This window comes from Lytechinus pictus, chromosome 19 (assembly GCF_037042905.1).
Source record: "Lytechinus pictus isolate F3 Inbred chromosome 19, Lp3.0, whole genome shotgun sequence".
In the NCBI taxonomy this organism is placed as follows: Eukaryota; Metazoa; Echinodermata; class Echinoidea; order Temnopleuroida; family Toxopneustidae; genus Lytechinus; species Lytechinus pictus.
This window is the reverse complement of record NC_087263.1, coordinates 5437363-5457152: the sequence shown is the minus strand read 5'-3', so window position 1 is coordinate 5457152 and position 19790 is coordinate 5437363. Positions and strand designations below refer to the sequence as shown.

The 19790-nt window shown below is 35.4% G+C and overlaps 1 protein-coding gene across 1 annotated transcript in view; it reads left to right on the top strand.

The window, feature by feature from the left end:
• Positions 1-19656, top strand: part of LOC129283110 (EF-hand calcium-binding domain-containing protein 6-like) — a 29619-nt gene extending 9963 nt beyond the window's left edge. Inside the window, exons 7-21 of the mRNA XM_064114027.1 lie at positions 1459-1600; positions 2028-2171; positions 2715-2863; positions 3860-3973; positions 4427-4537; positions 5008-5184; positions 6270-6501; positions 7064-7188; positions 7545-7678; positions 8541-8674; positions 9239-9325; positions 10465-10550; positions 11497-11590; positions 13740-13805; positions 17032-19656. Of these exons, the coding sequence (XP_063970097.1) occupies positions 1459-1600; positions 2028-2171; positions 2715-2863; positions 3860-3973; positions 4427-4537; positions 5008-5184; positions 6270-6501; positions 7064-7188; positions 7545-7678; positions 8541-8674; positions 9239-9325; positions 10465-10550; positions 11497-11590; positions 13740-13805; positions 17032-17247 (2011 nt within the window). The 3' untranslated portion in view covers positions 17248-19656. The remainder of the gene's footprint in view (positions 1-1458; positions 1601-2027; positions 2172-2714; positions 2864-3859; positions 3974-4426; positions 4538-5007; positions 5185-6269; positions 6502-7063; positions 7189-7544; positions 7679-8540; positions 8675-9238; positions 9326-10464; positions 10551-11496; positions 11591-13739; positions 13806-17031) is intronic.
• The last annotated feature ends 134 nt before the right edge of the window (positions 19657-19790 follow it).

Sequence of the window (19790 nt, the reverse complement as noted above, 5' to 3'; positions counted from 1 at the left end):
TTAATAATAGCTCCATGATTTAATAAATACAGGCCTAAATAGAACTTCATATGAAAGTAAAAAGAGAATAAAGCTGGGTAGGAACGATGAAGGAATACGATTTAAAGAAAAAGCATAAACATATCCCCATCAACCCCCCCCCCCCCCCAAAAAAAAAAAAAAAAAAAAAACTCAATTTGGTGGGTTCGAACCAGGGTCCTTGCACACGTCAAAACATAGCGCTCACGCAATTCGCCATCGATCTCTTCCGTATTACTTCTGGGTTTTTTTAGATATATATAATGTTGTAAGTCTGTGCGCCGCTGTTGACCAATCAGAACGCGTCGGCAATTCTACTACAATTCCAATCATTTCGCGATGGACATTGCCGTGGTTTTTTGTGGTTCCTGACTTTGCTACATCATGAAATTTCATAATTTTTTTTCAGTCGTAAATAAGAATGTCTACGCTTTATATTGATTATAATATCAATTTGACGCAAGTATGATTTCGATGCAAAAATGCGCTCTGTTTATTCACATATATTTCTTTAAAAAACTCATTTTTTCTAAGCTAAATATCGGTCTTGAAAATACATTAAATGTGCATTTTATTTAGCTGATCAGAAATTTCAAAGTTTTATCTATAAAATAAGACCAATTATGTGAGGAATAAACGATTCTAAGAGCAAAAAACACCGATCGGAAAGTTCGTCTTCACAGCTCATTACGTATGCATAACCACGGACGGCTATGCATACCGCTGAATAAAATAGAGCACTTTCGGACGGGCTGCGGACTGACTGGTAATTGCGGATGATTTTCAGACTTGTTAAGCAATTCCAAGTGAGAAAGTTTTGTTGCTGTTGGATAAAACTCTTGGATAAAACAGAGTTTCGTTTGATAAAAATTGTGAAAAGTCTTTTCATGAAACAGAACAAGTGTGATGAACATTTGGTGGCAGCGGTGGGATATATCTTGTATCGTTTGGGGGTTATCACTTACCAGCTAAAATCAATTCTTAATTGCTACTTTCAGAGTGAGAAAAGTTGTGAAGAGTGGATAAAATTCGCTGTTTTGTGGCCGTTTCATGTATTAACGCATATGGAAAACACTAAAGGACAAATTCACCTTTTTCCAGCCATTTTTCCAAAGAGCTGCAAAAGTGATATAAAATAGGAGAGAAAACGTCTAAAAATAGGCTACAAAACAGCAAGTTACTCATTGTGTTTTTGCATGTTAAATTTCGAGAATTTTAATGAATGACTAATAATCAGTAAGTGCATAATATACAGGATTTTGTTGATTATGGTAATTGTGTATATTTTATGTTTTATTAGTTCTTCAATGATATTTTTTTTGACTTTTGTTGAAATATAATTATATTTCTTTCTTTTATATAATATAAAAAACACCAGAGCTTTCAATTATATTATTTGTGATCTTTGTCGAAATATAATTTTATGTTTTCTTATCTCAGGTATGATGTTGAAAACACTGGAGCATTGGATAGTGCCTTGTTTTTCATGCAACTTGGATTAGACAGCAACGGTCGCTACAACCCAAGAGCCCGAACAGCGCCCCCATCTAGACGGCACAAATCATCTCAGTTGCCTTCAACTGTAAGTTTTTGTACTATTAGAATACTAGTATATGAAATTTGTTTTTTTTATATTAATTCATTATTTGACATGTAGAAGCCATTAAACTGCTGTTCTGCTGATGCCAGAGTGTTCGTGTTGCATTATTGTAGAGCACTTAAAGACTTCTGATAAAGTAATGCACTAAATGAGCAAGTGAATTATTATAAGGGTAGTGTAGATTGACAAAACTTAGCACATTAAATTGGAATTTAATGGCTTTGATCTAATAAAGCTGAACCTGTGATCAAAATTCCTGAAATATAGTTGTGTTGATTTTCAGAATGTTTATTTCATTATCATATTTATAATTAATTTCTCCCTTTATTGATGTCTTTTATCTTAGTATTCAGAAATCAACAGTAGTATTTATTTTATATCACCTTCATGATTCTTTCATTTTTTACAGCCAAAGATCCAAGAGGAAGAAGAGTTGGACTTTCCTGAATCACCACGGATCCCTACACCGCCCTCTAACGGCAGGCATTTGACCAGTCGGATGGGACCAGCACGAGCACTGTCAAGTGATGTCATTGGTTTCATCATCAGAAAAGTAGGTTGATTGTATTACATTTAAAAAGTGGAGCGTTGGTGGCAAGAATGATGATTTTTTGGAAGGTAGTTTTCACCTGTTTTATTTTTTAATACTTTATAAGGCATTTACCATCAACAGGTATTCTCTACCCAACCATGGAACAAGGGAGGGGCAAACTGCCCCCCCCCTCTGCCTCCATGCCATATATTTACATATGCTCTACCTTCTTGTATACAGCTTCCTGACATAATACTTCCCAAAACATAATCCAAAATTTTGATATGTTTTGAAAAATTATATCAGAAGATAATATCTAGATATCATTTGTAATGTTCAGAATGAAAATATTATAAGAATGTTCAAGTTTTGCTTTTTATTTATTTTTTTCCTTTTTGCTTGCTCATTGTTCCTTTTTGCAATATTGGTACAAAATGGCTGGATTGATGGTTCCACTATGTCAAGTATGTTAATCAAACAGTCCACTCATAAATCCATCATATATTGATAATGATTAATGCACAATTAATTGATTTTTGTGTATTTGTTTTCATGTCTCTTCAGCTGGAGCACCCGTTCAACAACCTAATGTCTTCATTCCAGATGGCAGATAATACGGGGAATGGACTCCTCGGCATTGAGCAGTTCAGGAAGGTTCTGTGTGACTACGGTATCAAGATGCAATATGTGGATGCTGAGATGATGATGGAAAGGTAACAAAAAGTTTCAGGGGAATATCCAGTTGGTTTGTTAGAGGGGGGGGGTATATATCCAGTTGAACTAAAAGCAGATGAATTAATTACTTTATATTTTTGGTGAGTGTGTGTGTGTTTGGGGGCAGGGGGATACGGGGGTAAGCATCCTCAAGACTTTGATGTAAGGAGGATGAGGCGTACATTACTTGTAATGATGAAAATGATACTTGTGAAGCTCCAATGCCATTTTATAATTCCAGAAGGTGCTGAAGAATATGAATAGAATAAGAATTTGGGAGAACAAAAAGGTGGAGGAGGGGAGGAGGAGGAAGAGGAAGAGGAGGAAGAAAGAGAGATGGAAGAGGAGAGAAAGAGGAAGATAAAGAAGAGAAACAAGGAGGAGGAACTGGGAAAATGAAACAGGGAAAGAGGAAGGGGACAAGGGGAAGAGGAAGAGAGAATTTAAATGAGGAAGAGGAGAAGAGAAAGAAGCAGATAGATTATGTGGAGGAAATAAGTATGACACATCTAGGTGTTCATCACCTAGACAGAGGACCCATTTATTTCACTGAAAATATATAATATGATAATAATAATAGTTACATTTATATAGTGCTTCATACGTTGGTTTCTAAGTGCTTTACATTATAATTATTATTACCCCGGTCATACGATCCATCACTGTTCCACACATAAAGTGCGCCATCTCTACTCCCTGGGGAGTATCCTGGCCAGGCAATTGTTTATCGGTCCACGCATTCCAATCTAATCACATTGACATTCACATCCTACCGGGTACCCATTTAACACCTGGGTGGAGAGTGACAAACATTGATATGTGCCTTGTCAAAGGACATAAGCGCCGGGTGGGATTCGAACCCTCGACCCGTGGTTTAAGAGTCAAGTGACTGAACTCCTACACCATGACACCTCCACACGATGGATCCATTCACCTGAAACTTACAGTATGTTGTCATCAAGCAGACTTAATTACCTCTTTCTCTCTTTCTTTAGGTGCGGACTGAGGAGAAAAGATGGCCGAGTGATGTACAGAGATTTTCTTCTCAAGTATATGATGAGGTCGGCTAACGGTATTGCACATAGGATTATTATGGATTCAAAACACAAGTGAGTACAGTGAATTAAAAGAAATATATTTATTTTGTCATTGGGGATTGACCTTATTAGGTCAATGTGGACTTTGTCATTCTCACATGTTGAATTCTCTCAACCTCAATGTAGTGGAACTGCTCTTCATGATCGTTTTTGGTTGAATGGTGTGTATATGTCTATTCAACACAATGAAAATGTAGATGGTTGTAAAATTATACTTGCATACACAACCCTATAATTATCAATAAGGCAATATAAATATTTCCTCCCTCGTCCTGCCATTATTCTTCACTTAATGAACTACTCAAACCATGATAATTTGAGAGTATTACACCTTCTCATATCATCTAGAAAGAACTAAAAAACTGAGATAAATCATTTAATACAGCAAGTGTTTAATTTTGCATACTTTATCTTATTGCTCAATGCTAAAAATGCTTATAATTTACTATCTTTCTATACCTTCAGGTTTAATACTAGACTAAATACCCCTCAGGGATATATAAGTGTGGATGAAGCGGAGTCTAAGCTCGTTGAACTCATCCACAAAGACTTCCTCAGTCTTCTTGGCACTTTCAAGTAAGTAGCTCTTAACTGTGTTTACTATGAGAATAAACGTTACATTGAATGTTAAAATAGGGTGTATTCCTTCAAAACGTCATGAAATTAATACACATGAAACATAAGAATATAGACTAATGTTTGATCTTTTGAATAACCTGTCAGTATGGCACAATTAATTAGTCCATGTACTTCTATTGACAAGTCCATGAGTGTTTTTGAAAATAGCTATTGTCATAAATTTGATATGCAGAATTTCTTGTTTTCTTGATTTAAATTGAGACAAGACTAAAAAAAAAATACAATTCCAAGATTTGCAGCCTGAATTCAAAATGGATTCCTGGCCCTCCCAAATGTCAATCTCGAAGAATGAAGCTACAACACCGTGAATGACTATTGTATTGGATATTGTGTTATGGAAACTATGCTTTATCATTCTCTTTCACTTTTTGAGATAATATAATTTGTATTTTATGTTTTTTTTCTAGGTCCCTTGATGTCTACAATCTCGGACTACTCACCCAGCGAGATTTCAAAGACACCTTAGAGAAAGTATTCAACATTCGCATGACCAAAGACCAGTTTAATGAGATCCTGTACGAGTATGGGCAGGAGGATGGACTTGTTATGTACCCACAATTCCTTGCTGTTTTTAACAGGAAGAGGTATGTCTTTTTATCATATTCCGCATCTTGTGTACTTGACGGAAGTCTGATTCCTTTATGAGTTTTGTGAGATTATCTTGTGACAGCTGTGGGATTTTGACCTGTCACAGTGGTTAATGTGTTATTGAATATCTTAACCAATTAATTCTTCACATTTATTACAATGATGGGGCTACCCTGTATAAACAAGACTTGATAATGATAATGATAATAATAACAATATCATCTAAGGCTCAGAATTACCAACAGGAGTCTAGCAAACCTAAACTTTTTTCTTTTCAACTGTCTGATTCTGAAAGCAATGGGATATATCCACCTGACTAATTAGTTATTGAATATATTTTCCCATTCCTTTTCGTAGGTTTATACCACATGAAATCCAGTCTAAGGAGTTCAGTACCATAAAGAGTCTTGTTGACCTGACATATATTGTGATATTGAAAAATCCTGACTGTTATATTTTCTTGTGGCAGCGGTGGGATGAAGGCTAGTCAAAATTGCTAATGTGTTTTGAATATCTTTCCCATCCCTTTTTGCGGGGGTTTATACCAGATCAAATCTAGTATAAAGTTCAGAATCATCATTAGGAGTATTGTTGACCTATCATATATTGTGGTCACTTTACAATGCAAAATTTTACACTTTCTTGTGGCAGCAGTGGGATAAGGACTATTCAAACATTGCTAATGTGCTTTGGAAAATCTTTCCCATTATATTTTCAGGTTTAAAAATATCAAATCCAGTCTAAAGTTCAGAATCATCATCAGGAGTCTTGTTGACCAATCATATATATTGTGGTCACTGTACAATTTTGATTTGAACATTTTCTTGTGGCAGCAGCTGTGGGACATATAGACAATTCAAGATGGCCAATATGTTTTCAATATCTTTCCCATGCCGCTTTGGGTTTATACCATATCAAATCCAGTCTAAAATTTAGAATCAACAGGAGTCTTGTCCACTTTACATTCTTTTTTTTACCTGTACAGTTCTGTAGTGTTACACTTTCTTGTGGCAGGAGTGGGATATACGGACTAGCCAAATAAATAATGTTTTGCATAATTTTTTCCCATTCTTATTTACAGGTTTATACCATATCAAAATCACAATAAAGTTCAGAGCCATCAACAGGAGTCCAGTCCACCTGACATCTTTCGTGTTCCTGAATCACCGGATGAAGAAGAGCAGGGAGACGAGATGGGGGCGTGGCTTGCTCAGTCAGCAGCCAATGAGGAAGAAGCCATGGAGACATCGAAGCCAGTGATTGAACGAGGGAACACAAAGAAAATGGAAGGAAGATATAGGCCTGTCTCAGAAGTAAAGAGAATTTTAAATCATACATTTGAATTAAATTAAATTATAGAACCTTGGAAAATTCTGGAAAATGCAGGAAAATTGTTGAAGCAGAGTTTTGGAATATTAAACAAAAGGAACTTGTGTGAATTGGGACTTGACTGTTAATGCAGGCCAGTGATAACTTTGTGCAATCTTGCAATAAGAACCAGTTATTGGCAAAGTATATTTATGCCACCATATATAACCTCAATTAGCTTAAACTTTAATTCAAATTTTACTTTATTTGTATCATTTAATATCTAGTTTGTCTATCCCCATTTCTTTTAATTTTCATTTCAGCCAAAACAGAATGGGAATAATCCTAAATTGGGCTCTTAATCGGGCCAAGTAAAAATAAGCCAAAGTGGTCACTTGACCTTCTACCAATTTGGCCAAGTACCATCTAAAAAACCCCAAAACATTGACTAAAAGGGTTTCGCCGATGAAGATATCTATCTAGAAATTAGACCAACTAGTTTAAGCCCATGCAAACATGAATCCTTATAAAATGTCCTTTCCACCTTCCACCTATGTCTTAAAATAGATTGCTGCTGAGGTTGAGATACAGTTGAAGAAGAAAGGATACACGGTTCAAGACTCCTACAACAAACTTGATCCTAAGTATACCAGTAGATTATCAAAGACACAGCTACATAGGTGGCTTTCAGAGTAAGTATTGCCTGCAAGAAAATTTACAATTAAGTTACAATAAATAAATAATTTATGAGTCATGTTTCTTGAATTTTGATGTTCCGTCATCAGTAGTCAGAATTTATGTTTCAATTTATATGAAAATTGGTTCCTGTGTTCATTTAAGTTCCAATATATTATGAAAAGACTATTTTATTTTCATTAATATTAATTCATGCATCAGTAATGACCTTCTTTTTTTGCTGCTGTATAACATTAAAATTTGTTTTTTGAATCTACATTATTTTTATTGGTGTATTTGACTTGTGAAATAATGTTGATTTTTTTTTTTTTTTTGGATGAATTATTACTTTTTGTTCTTCTTTTCCTTTCAGTATGGGTATTGTTCTTCACCCGACCGAACTTCAGGATTTATGGAAAGCAATGGATATCGCTCGGGACGGTCTAGTTCATTACGCCGAGCTGTTTGATTTCTTTCTCCATAGATCGAAAAGGAAACCAATAGCAGGTAAATATTCATCTACCAAACCACCCAAGGTAGAAATAGAATTGATATCACCTTTTCCATCAGTGTGCATGTTTATTCATTTAATTCATGTTATTTTTGCTCCCAACATTATTTCAAAACCATTTGTTGGATCAGTTTCATGTCTCGTGTGTCCTACTTTACCAATGTGATTTGATGAAATCAAGTATTGTCAGGTGATGTGGACTTAGTTGTGTGAGATTTCCACTACTTACCTCAACATTGTGATATTTTTTACTATATCCCTCATATAAGAAAATGCATCTCTTAGAATAGCCCAGGCTGCCAACCAACCATCCTCCAATAAGAAATAACAGTGATATGAAGTAAATTCCAATGCTTGACATGCCCTGCATGGACTTAACCACTCCCTTAACCATGTCAGTAATTAGTAGTCCTAGTTTTGAATCCATTTTTATATTTTTTATTATATCCTACATAAATTAAATCCTGTATGCTGATTGGTTTAAATAGCACCATGTGACCAAATATATTCCCACTATTTTGCGATGATGTTGAAAATGAAACGCCCACTGAAGAAAATTTTCCACTCCGTGACGTCAATGATGAATAGTGCACAGATCATTGACACAGATCACACAATCTCTCGGGCGCACCGGTCAGCAAGGTGACTCTACCGGGCAAGTTCCGTGAAGGGACGGCGCAAGCACAAATCCCCATTCCGCTGAGCTTGTGGCTTCAGGAATAATAGGTCAGTCAGGGCAGTGCGTTATCTATGTTTTGGTTCAGATTCGCTCAGGGAAAAATAGTATTGCCAGTCCAGCCTCGGACAAATAATTCCCGCTATACTTAAAGCCTGGTATATTTGTATTATTTTCCTTAGATAAAGAAGCATCTCTAAGACGAGCTAAGGCTGCCAACCAACCCCCACCTGTAAGGAATAGCAGTGAGATGAAAGAGATGATGGAACTCTATCAAATCCCTGTATCTACGGTGGTAGAGAAAGTCAGACCTGATGTAAGTGAAAAGAATTGATAAATTGTTCTTCAGATAAATGTTGTACACGCCAAGTGTTAAAATAAACAAAGACTATCTTGGTTACCATTAATGGGAAGAATTTTGCAGACATTCTCTGTACCAAGTGTATGTAAAAATCAGATGTCAGCGCCAGTTGAATTGTATCTGGTGTTATAGCGCCATCTGTGCTAGTTATGTGATAATACGGTTGTCCGATACTTGACTCGGTTACGGTAATAAAAGTGTTGATCTTTACTACAAAGTTGCATCTGAGTCTTAATTATTTTTTGTGGTGGCAGCGGTGGGATAATCATCATTCATTGCAGAGGAAAGGTAGTCAAGAAATCAAAATTTTCCAACATCCCCCTTCATTTCCCCTTTCTGTTCTACTGATATTCAGTCTAGCAATTCTTACAAAGTAAGATGTTAGGAGTAAAACGGATAAATACACGTACTTTGTCATATGCCAGCATTGGAAGAAGGAGATAGGGCCTTTGTTTTGTTTCACTTTACGTTTATTTTCAGGGTGTATTATGATGTACTTTCTTTTTTTTCCGCAAATAGGTTGTGAGTAACTGGAATGGTCTGAAGGAAAGACTACAAGCTCTTGATCCCAATGGCTATGCAACCATATCCACTCCTGACTTTCAGGTATAAAAGATATTCTTACTCAATTATGTGTAAAAATATGGGATTTTTTTAAAGCCTTTCAATGATAAAAAAATTGAAACGGTTATAACAATATGCCCAGGTTATCTGTTCTAAATAAACAAATTACATAAACAAGCATAAAATAAGAGATATGCACATATCAAAGACTTGATTAAAGAAAGAAAGGAAATAAGATCATTCATTAAACAGCTAAATAGAAAGTTGTTTTGACAGATGAAATTCTTTGAAGTGATTATTAATAGTAAGAAAATGTTATTTGAGTATCATTGTATTTAAAGGAGAATGAAACTCTTGGAGCAAGTTAGCTTTTGTGAAAGCAGAAAAATCATAGAATAAGATCAACAAAAGTTTGAGTAAAATAGGACTAGCAATAGAAGAGTTATGAGCATTTGAATGTCGAGATCACTAATGCTATGGAGATTCTCCCATTGGCAATGCGACCAAGATCTATGATGTCACAGATGAACAACTCTCCCCTTTTGGACACTGAAAATATACCCCAAAACATCTCTTTTGCTCATTCTAATCATATGACAAACGATTCATCAATGATATAATGTTGTGAAACCTCTGCACTTGTCCTCTCATATAAAGAGAACACCTCACCTTGTGATAGACTCTATAAAAGTGAGAATATAAGTAAAATAAATACTAAAGTAATGAGGGAGTTGTACGTGTGTGACATCACAGATCTTGGTCGCATTGCCAACGGGAAGATCTACATGGCATTCGTGATCTCAATATTCAAATGCTCATAACTTTCTTATTATTCATTCAATCTTCCTCAAACTTTCAACAATATGTTTCTTAGATTTTTCTCTTTGATATGGATTCAGCTGGTTTCAAGGGTTTCATTCTCCTTTAAAAACTTTGAGAAAAAAAAATACTGAAGGTATCAAGGATGTGTGCACTCTTATAAGCCATTGCATACTGATCAATTGCAATTAAATTGAGGTCCTAAAATTTTGCAATTTTACTGTCGATTGTAAACTTGATTGCAAATAAGATGCTTGTAATAAATTCTCTGTGTGTTTAATATATGTGGGCTGGAGTCATAATAGCAAAATCATTCAGTTTCCAATGGGTTGATGTTATCATTGCAAATATGTCTCTTGCAGAGATTGGCACAAAGGTTTCAGTTCCGGTTATCATCCAAGGAGCTTGAAAGGCTAGCAATGAGCTTTGACCATCATCAGACGGGCAAGTGAGTATTGAACACTTTTTTTTTTTAATTTTATTTAGTATTTAATCACATTTCCCCTAGAGTATTAACAGTTTAATCCATTAAAACAGGACAAGTTAAAGTATACTTTGATCACTAGGTTTTATTCCTCAAATTGGCAACTTAATTATTTTCTTTTTGTTATTAGAAGCTTATTTATCACGAAGAAAAATAGATTGAAGCTTGTCTTCAGAAGAAATGCCCCAATGTGCATGTAAAACATGGAGGCCAATTTGAGGATGTAACTTAGTGATTATTTCCTTCAATTTTTTAACCATTTGATGAAAGTTATTGATTCATTATAAAATGGCACAATATATGTATAATATATCTTTTTCTTCTGATGTATTTTTTAAAATGATATGAGGGCTCTTCATGAAGAAAAGTTATTTGCCAAACTAGAAAGTGATCAATTAATCCGAGTGGGCCGTCACAAATGTACAATGTAGTAGATGCTAACAATGACAGGCTTATAATAAAAGCTTCTGAAATCATGTGAATTTATCATATGGGACACAATTTCTGAAGGAGATGTCACATGAATTATTGATAACCCTATGTGGGTGCGTCATGGTCTAGTGGTTCTGACTCTCGCCTTTCAAACAGAGGGTCGTGGGTTCGAATCCTAGCCATGGCGTATTTTCCTTCAGCAAGAAATTTATCCACACTGTGCTGCACTCGAACCAGGTGAGGTAAATGGGTACAGGCAGGAAGTAATTCCTCAAAAAGCTGTGCGTACCAAAATCGGTAGACTAGCTTAGCCGGGGTAATATAGGAGCACCTTGAGCACCTAGCAAGGTGGATACGTGCGCTATACAAATCCTATATTATTTATTTATAACAATTCATCAGTATTCATTTTATTTGTTTATTTCAGTTTCCAGCATCCATAACTCTGAAATGTTAATTTTCTCTTTTCTGTTTTCAGTTTCCATTACATAGATTTCCTACGTCTTTTTACTGATAATAAGAAACCGAAGCAGGGAGGGAATGCATATCATAGGAACTTCCACAAGATAACTGTAAGTTATTCTTCTCCTCCCCAATTCTTCCTCATTTTTGTCTCACCTGCATAGCAGAGTGAGACTATAGGCGCCGCTTTTCCGACGGCGGCGGCGGCGGCGACGGCGGCGGCGGCGGCGACGGCGGCGGCGGCGTCAACACCAAATCTTAACCTGAGGTTAAGTTTTTGAAATGACAGCATAACTTAGAAAGTATATGGACCTAGTTCATGAAACTTGGCCATAAGGTTAATCAAGTATTACTGAACATCCTGCCTGAGTTTCATGTCACATGACCAAGGTCAAAGGTCATTTAGGGTCAATGAACTTAGTCCATGTTGGGGGAATCAACATCAAAATCTTAACCTAAGGTTAAGTTTTTGAAATGTCATCATAACTTAGAAAATATATGGACCTAGTTCATGAAACTTATACATAAGGTTAATCAAGTATCACTGAACATCCTGCATGAGTTTCACGTCACATGACCAAGGTCAAAGGTCATTTAGGGTCAATGAACTTTGGCCGAACTGGGGGTATCTGTTGAATTACCATCATAACTTTGAAAGTTTATGGATCTGATTCATGAAACTTGGACATAATAGTAATCAAGTATTACTGAACATCCTGTGCAAGTTTCAGGTCACATGATCAAGGTCAAAGGTCATTTAGGGTCAATGAACTTTGGCCAAATTGGGGTATTTGTTGAATTACAGCCATAAATTTGAAAGTGTGTTGGTCTAGTTGTTGGTCTAGTTCATAAAACTTGGACATAATAGTAATCAAGTATCACTGAACATCCTGTGCGAGTTTCAGGTCACATGATCAAGGTCAAAGGTCATGTAAGGTCAAAGAACTTTGGCCACGTTGGGGGTATTTGTTGAATTGCCATCATATCTCTATAAGTGTATTGGTCTAGTTCATAAAACGTGGAAATAAGAGTAACCAAGTATCACTGAACATCTTGTGCGAGTTATCGTAGTTTTCAAAATCAGCACTGCTGCTATATTGAATCGCGTGATGCAGGTGAGACGGCCAGAGGCATTCCACTTGTTATCTTCTTCTTCCTCATCCTTCCTCCTTCACTCCATTCTTCTCTTCTTTCAGCTTATCTCCCATTTTCCTTCCCCCTTTCATGTCGTCCTCTGCCTCTTTCCCCCACTGTTATGTAACCCTATTCCTCCATCTTTTCTGCCTCATTTGCTCTCCATCCTCGATTCCTATACCACCTCCCTCCTCTTTTCTCTTCTCTTCATCGCTCTTTCTACTCCCCATCCACTATCTTCTGCCTCTATTTCCTCCTCTTCCTTTGTGTTATCCTTTCAGTCATTCACCTTACCAACTCCCCAATGACATCTAAGAATCCCAAATCCCCATTACCATTGGCTATTAATCACTTACCATGAGAAACCAATCCCTCAATGAGTTGGGTAATACCTAGTTCCTACTTCCACGGTTTTCGCCACAATTCAAACATCGGTCTTAATCGTAGAATGACGTACTGTAATGATCTAATCAGATCGTATCAGATCAGTCGTGGCAATGATATTGATCTTAGAAAAATTTTGAATGGTTTAATGAAAGACTGATTGTGGCTTTCGTAAAGGATCGCACGATGGCAGTGGAAACGTTGTATAACTACAAGGAACAAGAGTTCTAAGAATTATGACTCATGCTACCATCCCTAGTCACTTGCACTGGGCATCACCACACCCCTTATACCAGAGTGTTTGATAGACAGACCAATCAGAGCATGTTTAAATCAGTAAAGCCCAAATTGTTACACCCCCAAAACTTATGATATAAACAGGGGATTAACTCCCACTTCCTTGATATAAATGAGACTAGAGAATATATAGATACACATAGACTTATTGATTTCAAGACTTTACGTCGATGTCCATTTTATATTATTTAACCACTTCAGAAATAGAATCCAAATACTTATTATCCAGAATTATTATATTCACTACCTCCTTAATTTGATATCTAATTCAACTAAATTTTGGAACTGTGTTGGTATGATAATTGTAGCTATCATCCATGAATAAGTACTTCATGATTTAAACTGTATAACTTCTTCAAGAGTTTTGTCATTCATGCCTTGTCATCTAAACATATCAGTAACATCATCCATTTAATCTCCTATGCCTTCCTTATCTCCTTATAGCACCAAACAGCCAAGGGACCTGAAGAAGTAACTGTCACAGAAACATTTGACCGGATTGGCAAAAGGGTAAAAGAAAAATAATCAATTATTTTAGCTTGATGTCGCAGTCAGTTAGAGAAATTGTTCGAAAAAGAAAAAAAATCAATTTTAACAGTTTTCATCTCATGTAAGTATAATACCATAAATAGCCAGGCAGCATATGTAATTTACTTCGACAAATTGGCTAAGTCTGATTTTTACTTTTATGTGATTGGTGACATCACAAGGAACAACTTTCAACTTGGTGACAAAATTCTAATGGTCATCTTGACCATGTAAGTGGTCAAAATGGGGTCAATAGGGGTCAATTTTTTAAATTGCCCCGATTCTGTCGAGTGACACATCAAATTGTTTGTCTTGTTCTACTGAACAAAAGAGTGTACACAACCATATACTCTTGACCTCCCGTTAAAAAGTTATGACCGGAAATGTCAAAGGTCAACGAACTTTCGTTAAATGGCAAATTACACTGAAGGTGTGAAGAAAGCTCATTTTTCCGTGTTTTAATGCATGTGTGTACTTCTTTATTTTCGATTTTGATAAGTCCATCGTCAGAAGTCCTTATCCTGAAGATATAAAGGGTCAAGACAAGGTCAGGGAAAGGTCAACAAACTTTCATACACGTCTAAAAGCGGTTAGAAATTTAGAAGTCTTATTTTTCGTGGGTTCTTTATTTTGAAAAGCCTATATCTAATAAGACATTATATATAAAAGGGTCGAATGTGCTTATTTAGGAACAATATAGATAAACAGAGATAGACGTCGAACACATTCAGTATGGTATCATTGCAGGAATGCCTTGAAACGACTTGACAAACCCTAATGCCCTTAAAAGTCGTATCATCTTCATGATGTTATAAGTGCAACCAGCTCTTTCCGATTTTCTTGATTTAGAAATTCAATTCAAGTTCAATTCATTTTCAATTTACTAGTCTTTGATTTGTAAAGATACATTCATCCATTTGCTTTGTACATATTTTAAATAAACAGAAAATATTGTAATGTATTGGGGTATATATGTGCACTATGTTAACAGACACATCGATTGATCAGTGCTCCCAGCTCCTAAGAAAGATGCCCAACATCTTATTTGGATTAACTTACGGATAAGATAATGAGGTTAGGATTGAGGATGATATGATAAGTTGGACTCCAATTGCCCCTCAATTAATTCTAATGTGTGACGGTTATATTATTTCTATTTTTTATGACAAAGAGGCAAAATCGTGTAAGCATGCTGTTTGTAGTCAGTCATATGTGTCTATCATGCTGATGTGATATATTCTGACCATTACTCGATCTCTGGAGCCAAGAAGGACTACACATTCCTGATTATGTGCTGACATTAACACGGCTTGTACTATTTTATCAAGTGTGTTTTTTCCAGAGCATACAACGTGAAACTAAACTTAATACCAGTTCTCACGATAGTGATGTGCATAGATGCTAGATGCAGATTTTGTTCTTTTGCCGTTCTTGTTTTTTCCTACTTGCTGAACTACCTGGATGTTACTAGAAAGAATAATCAGACATGTCATTGAAGTAAACCACGGCCATACCGCAGTGGGAAGGGGGGGGGGGTAGCTGCCCCCAGAAATTGTGAAGACTTGCATTTTTACTGAAAAATAAATAAAATTGACCAAAAGTATGCACGAAATCCTTAGATTTCACTTTACAAAATGCAAAAGGGCCCCAATGGTAAGCTCAGAACAGCACATGCACCAGAAATGTGTAGTCCTTCTTGGCTCCAGAGATCGAGCATCTTATTCGCAAGATGAAATAAAATGTTAGGCAACTTTCTTAGGAGCTGGGAGCACTGATCAATCGATGTGTTTATTCTGTTAACATAGTATTATACTTATACCCCCAATACATTACAATAATTTCTGCTAATTAGAATATTCTGTACAAAGCAAATGAAGGAAATACTTCCTTACATATCAAAGACTAGTAAATTGAAAAAGAATTGAACTTGAATTGAATTCCTAAATGGAAAAAACTCCCTGGTTGCACTTAATTATCACACCATGAAGATGATAAGATTTTAAGGGCATAATGGTTTGTCAAGTCGTGTCAAGGTATTCCTGCCATGATACCACACTGAATGTATTCAACGTCTATCTCTGTTTATCTATTTTGTTCCTAAATAAGCACATTTGACCCCTTTATATATAATGTCTTCTTAGATATAGACTTTTCAAAATAAAGAACCCACGAAAAATAAGACTTCTAAACTTCTAACCGCTTTTAGACGTGTATTTTGGCTTCCAATGAAAGTTTGTTGACCTTTTACCTTTCCCTGACCTTGTCTTGACCCTTTATATCTTCTGGATAAGAACTTTTGACGATGGACTTATCAAAATCGAAAATAAAGAAGTACATACATGCATAAAAACAAGGAAAAAATGAGCTTCCTTAACACCTTTGCCATTTAACGAAAGTTTGTTGACCTTTGACATTTCCGGTCATAACTTTTTAACGGGAGGTCAAGAGTATATGGTTGTGTACACTCTTTTGTTCAGTATAACAAGACAAACAATTTGATGTGTCACTCGACAGAATTGGGGCAATTTAAAAAATTGACCCCTATTGACCTTATTTTGACCCCTAACATGGTCAAGATGACCATTAGAAATTTGTCACCAAGTTGAAAGTTGTTCCTTGTGATGTCACCAATCACATAAAAGTGAAAAATCAGACTTAGCCAATTTGTCGAAGTAGCCGGTAAATCAAGACATATGCTGCCTGACTAAAACCCATAAAGTGAGAAATATCAATTTTTTAATTCTTGTATTAATTTGTGCCTAATTGTTCTCTTTTTTTGATACAATATATTCAGTAATCAGACTACAAACATACAAATACCTTTGATATCGTAGAATTATAATGTATGGTATAAGCCCTACTTCAAAGCAAACATCAAGAAAGCCTATTAAAAAGAAAGTTTATTAGGCAAATCACTATATATCTTCATTTGCCATATGCAGATTTTTTTTTATGGGGGGGGGGAGACAAGGTGTATAAAAAATTATGAAAAACACCTCGAAAGCGAGGGAGCAAAGTGTCTGAGCTTGTCTTGGGAGTACTTTTGCATTATTTAAAGTGAAATTAAAGGATTTTGTGCAGACTTATGGGTTTTCTGAAAAAAGTTTTAAAGATTTTGGGGGTGGGGTGGGCAACTGCCCCCTAAGCTGCGTACAACCGTGATATACTCTTTGATCATCTTTATATATGATCTCTTTAATGTCCCTAGATCCTCGGTGATTGGCGTAGCATACGACGTGCCTTCAAGAAAGCCGACATCAACGGTGACGGCCACCTCAGCATACCCGAATTCCGTCGCATCCTAGCCAACATGAAGGTCCGCATCGCAGACGAGGATTTCTACCACATCGTCAGCGAGGTCGATGAAAACATGGATGGCAGTATATCGTATGATGAGTTCCTAGCACAGCTAATACCCTCATGAAGCTGATATTTTCATGATCAAAATGAATATCCTCATGGAGAATTTCATGCAGACATGCCAAGTCTCAGGCATTGTGTTAGAGTCCGGCATTGGCGATTCTTGCTCATCCCCTCATCTTTTCTCATGCATGTATCACAGCCTATCCCCATCACAATGCCTGTGATTTCATGCCGAGTCACAGAAAAATCTCAAACATAGCTGGATCTTTAAACTTGGCGTCTTTGCATGAACCAGAAAGTCAGTGTTTTTCACTTGCTATTGTTATAAGCTACTGAAATCCTTGCATCTGATTGGCTTAGAGCAAATTATTCAGCGAAAATCACTGATAAAATTTTTCATGCAAAGCTTCCCTGTAATTAATCGCACATTGATTGCACAAAATGTTTTGTCAAGTGATTTTCATTGACAACTGTTTATAAGCTACTAGAATCATTGCATCTGATCATTATGGGCAAATTGTTATTGTTATATAAGCCACTGAATTCCTTGCATCTGATAGGCCGAGAGCTAATTTGTCAGTGAGCCCAGAACTTCTCTGTGAATGAAAAAAAATCGACTTTTGACCAAAATCCAATTATCAAAATGAAAGATCAAACACAAAGAACAAATTTTGATAGTTGTCTACAAAATGGTTAAAACAAAGAATAAGATCAAGGCTTGATTCAATCAGGAATTCTAAATGCAGGATTAGGAGTTTTCAGTGGTACAAAATGATTTGCAAATGTAAAAAAAAAATCATCAAAGATTGAGACTGTTCTTTCAAGCTCAAAATTCTTTCTATGCTGCATCATTTTATGGAAAATCCTGTGGAATTAAACTTAATTCAGTTAATTGGCAGTATCTTCTTCTTCCAGTCTGGTTCAGTCCACCACTGGCGTATCATTGTATTGGCAGTATGTTTAGATTGATTGGAATTTTATTTTTAGGAATGTTTTTGATGTCTTCTGGACTTGGCATTTATCTCAAAGACTAAAAAGAAGTGTGTTGGACTTGGACTTTGTGATCAAGTTTCATATTTGCATCATAACGTTTTTGCAAAGCAAGTGAAAATTGACTCAAAGGTGCTTTTATCGTTTAGAGGAGAATACATGATTGGAGTAAATAGCTTGTGGAATAAGGTCGCATAAGAAATATATATATATATATATATAGTTACAGTACTTGTAATTTTCAAGCCAGGAGAGTGATATATATTATCAAGTCTCATCAGATAGGCCTTTATTTTTTTTAAATTTGGCAACAGCAATTTTTTGTTCACAACTGCACTTTCTTTTATAAGTTAATATTCCTGAAATCAATAGAAGCATATAGAGAATATGTTTCAAAGTTATAAATTTACATAGTGAAATGATGACTTTGATATTTCCGTCCAATATTTTTGCCAAATTAAGAATTCCAGTGACCTACTTTCCTGTGTTTTTTAACATCGAACAAAAGATTTTTTGTTATATTTTTGTAATGCATGTTATGTAAAATCTAGTTTATGTCAATCAAAAAGCAGCTTACATTTGTAATACTTTTTTATTTGAAAATCCTGGATTGATAGTAAATTATTTTCATTAAGCAGCTTATCAATGTTGATATCAGTAAAGATTCCTAATAGGATATTGACATTTTAGTGTCCAATCAATATCTATATACCGTTAAATTTGAAACTATTGCAATTTTTTTTCTGCACCTTAATTTTTGGGGAGTCCAATATTGATAGATTTTGCTTTTTTTATAAACAAGGACATAGCTGAACATTAAAAACCAATACATGCTCGACAACGAAAGACCAGTTTTGGCTGGGCAGTACTTTATCTAGTGTACGTCTAGAACATTTAAAGAAAAAATATTTCCCTGTAATCTTAGGGTAATAAATGTTTGGCCAAAATTTGTAGAAAAACTCTTAACAGACTTTTATGAGAAGTGCAGTGTAACATGTTACTTATTGATAAACATTTCTGAAATAACATACATGTTATTGTAAGAGAAAATAGGAACTACAAAAAACATACCTTTTCGTTGGCTACTGTATATTTTACTCCATGAGTCTATTTTTTTTTTGGGTCATATCCCTCTATTCAAATTCATCATATCAGCTGATCTTCACCATTTTGAGAATTTGTAGGGAAATACTATAATTTAAGTAACATTCTGAGGTAATATATTCTAAGGTATATTTTCGTCGAATGGTGAAATAGTGGAATTTTCATAAGATATTGTACCTATGTCTTTATATGATATTTTAGTGTATGTAAACAGATAATTTGTATATATAGGTAAATATATTGTATTTGTTGCTGTTCTGTGATGAGGTCTTAGAGATGAATTTATTTTTGTCTCAGAGAGTTAATACTTATCATCTCATTTGTAAATATTTCATATGGTGAGCAAATATTAAAATAACTGTCAAATCAATCATGACTACTTTTGTTAAAACTTATCTTTTCATATGGATATAATCCTAATGAAGTTTTCCCTTATTTCTCTTCATCCTTTTTATTATGCATTCATGAATGATAGGTCAATTTCAAGAACAACAAAAATGAATAAAGAAA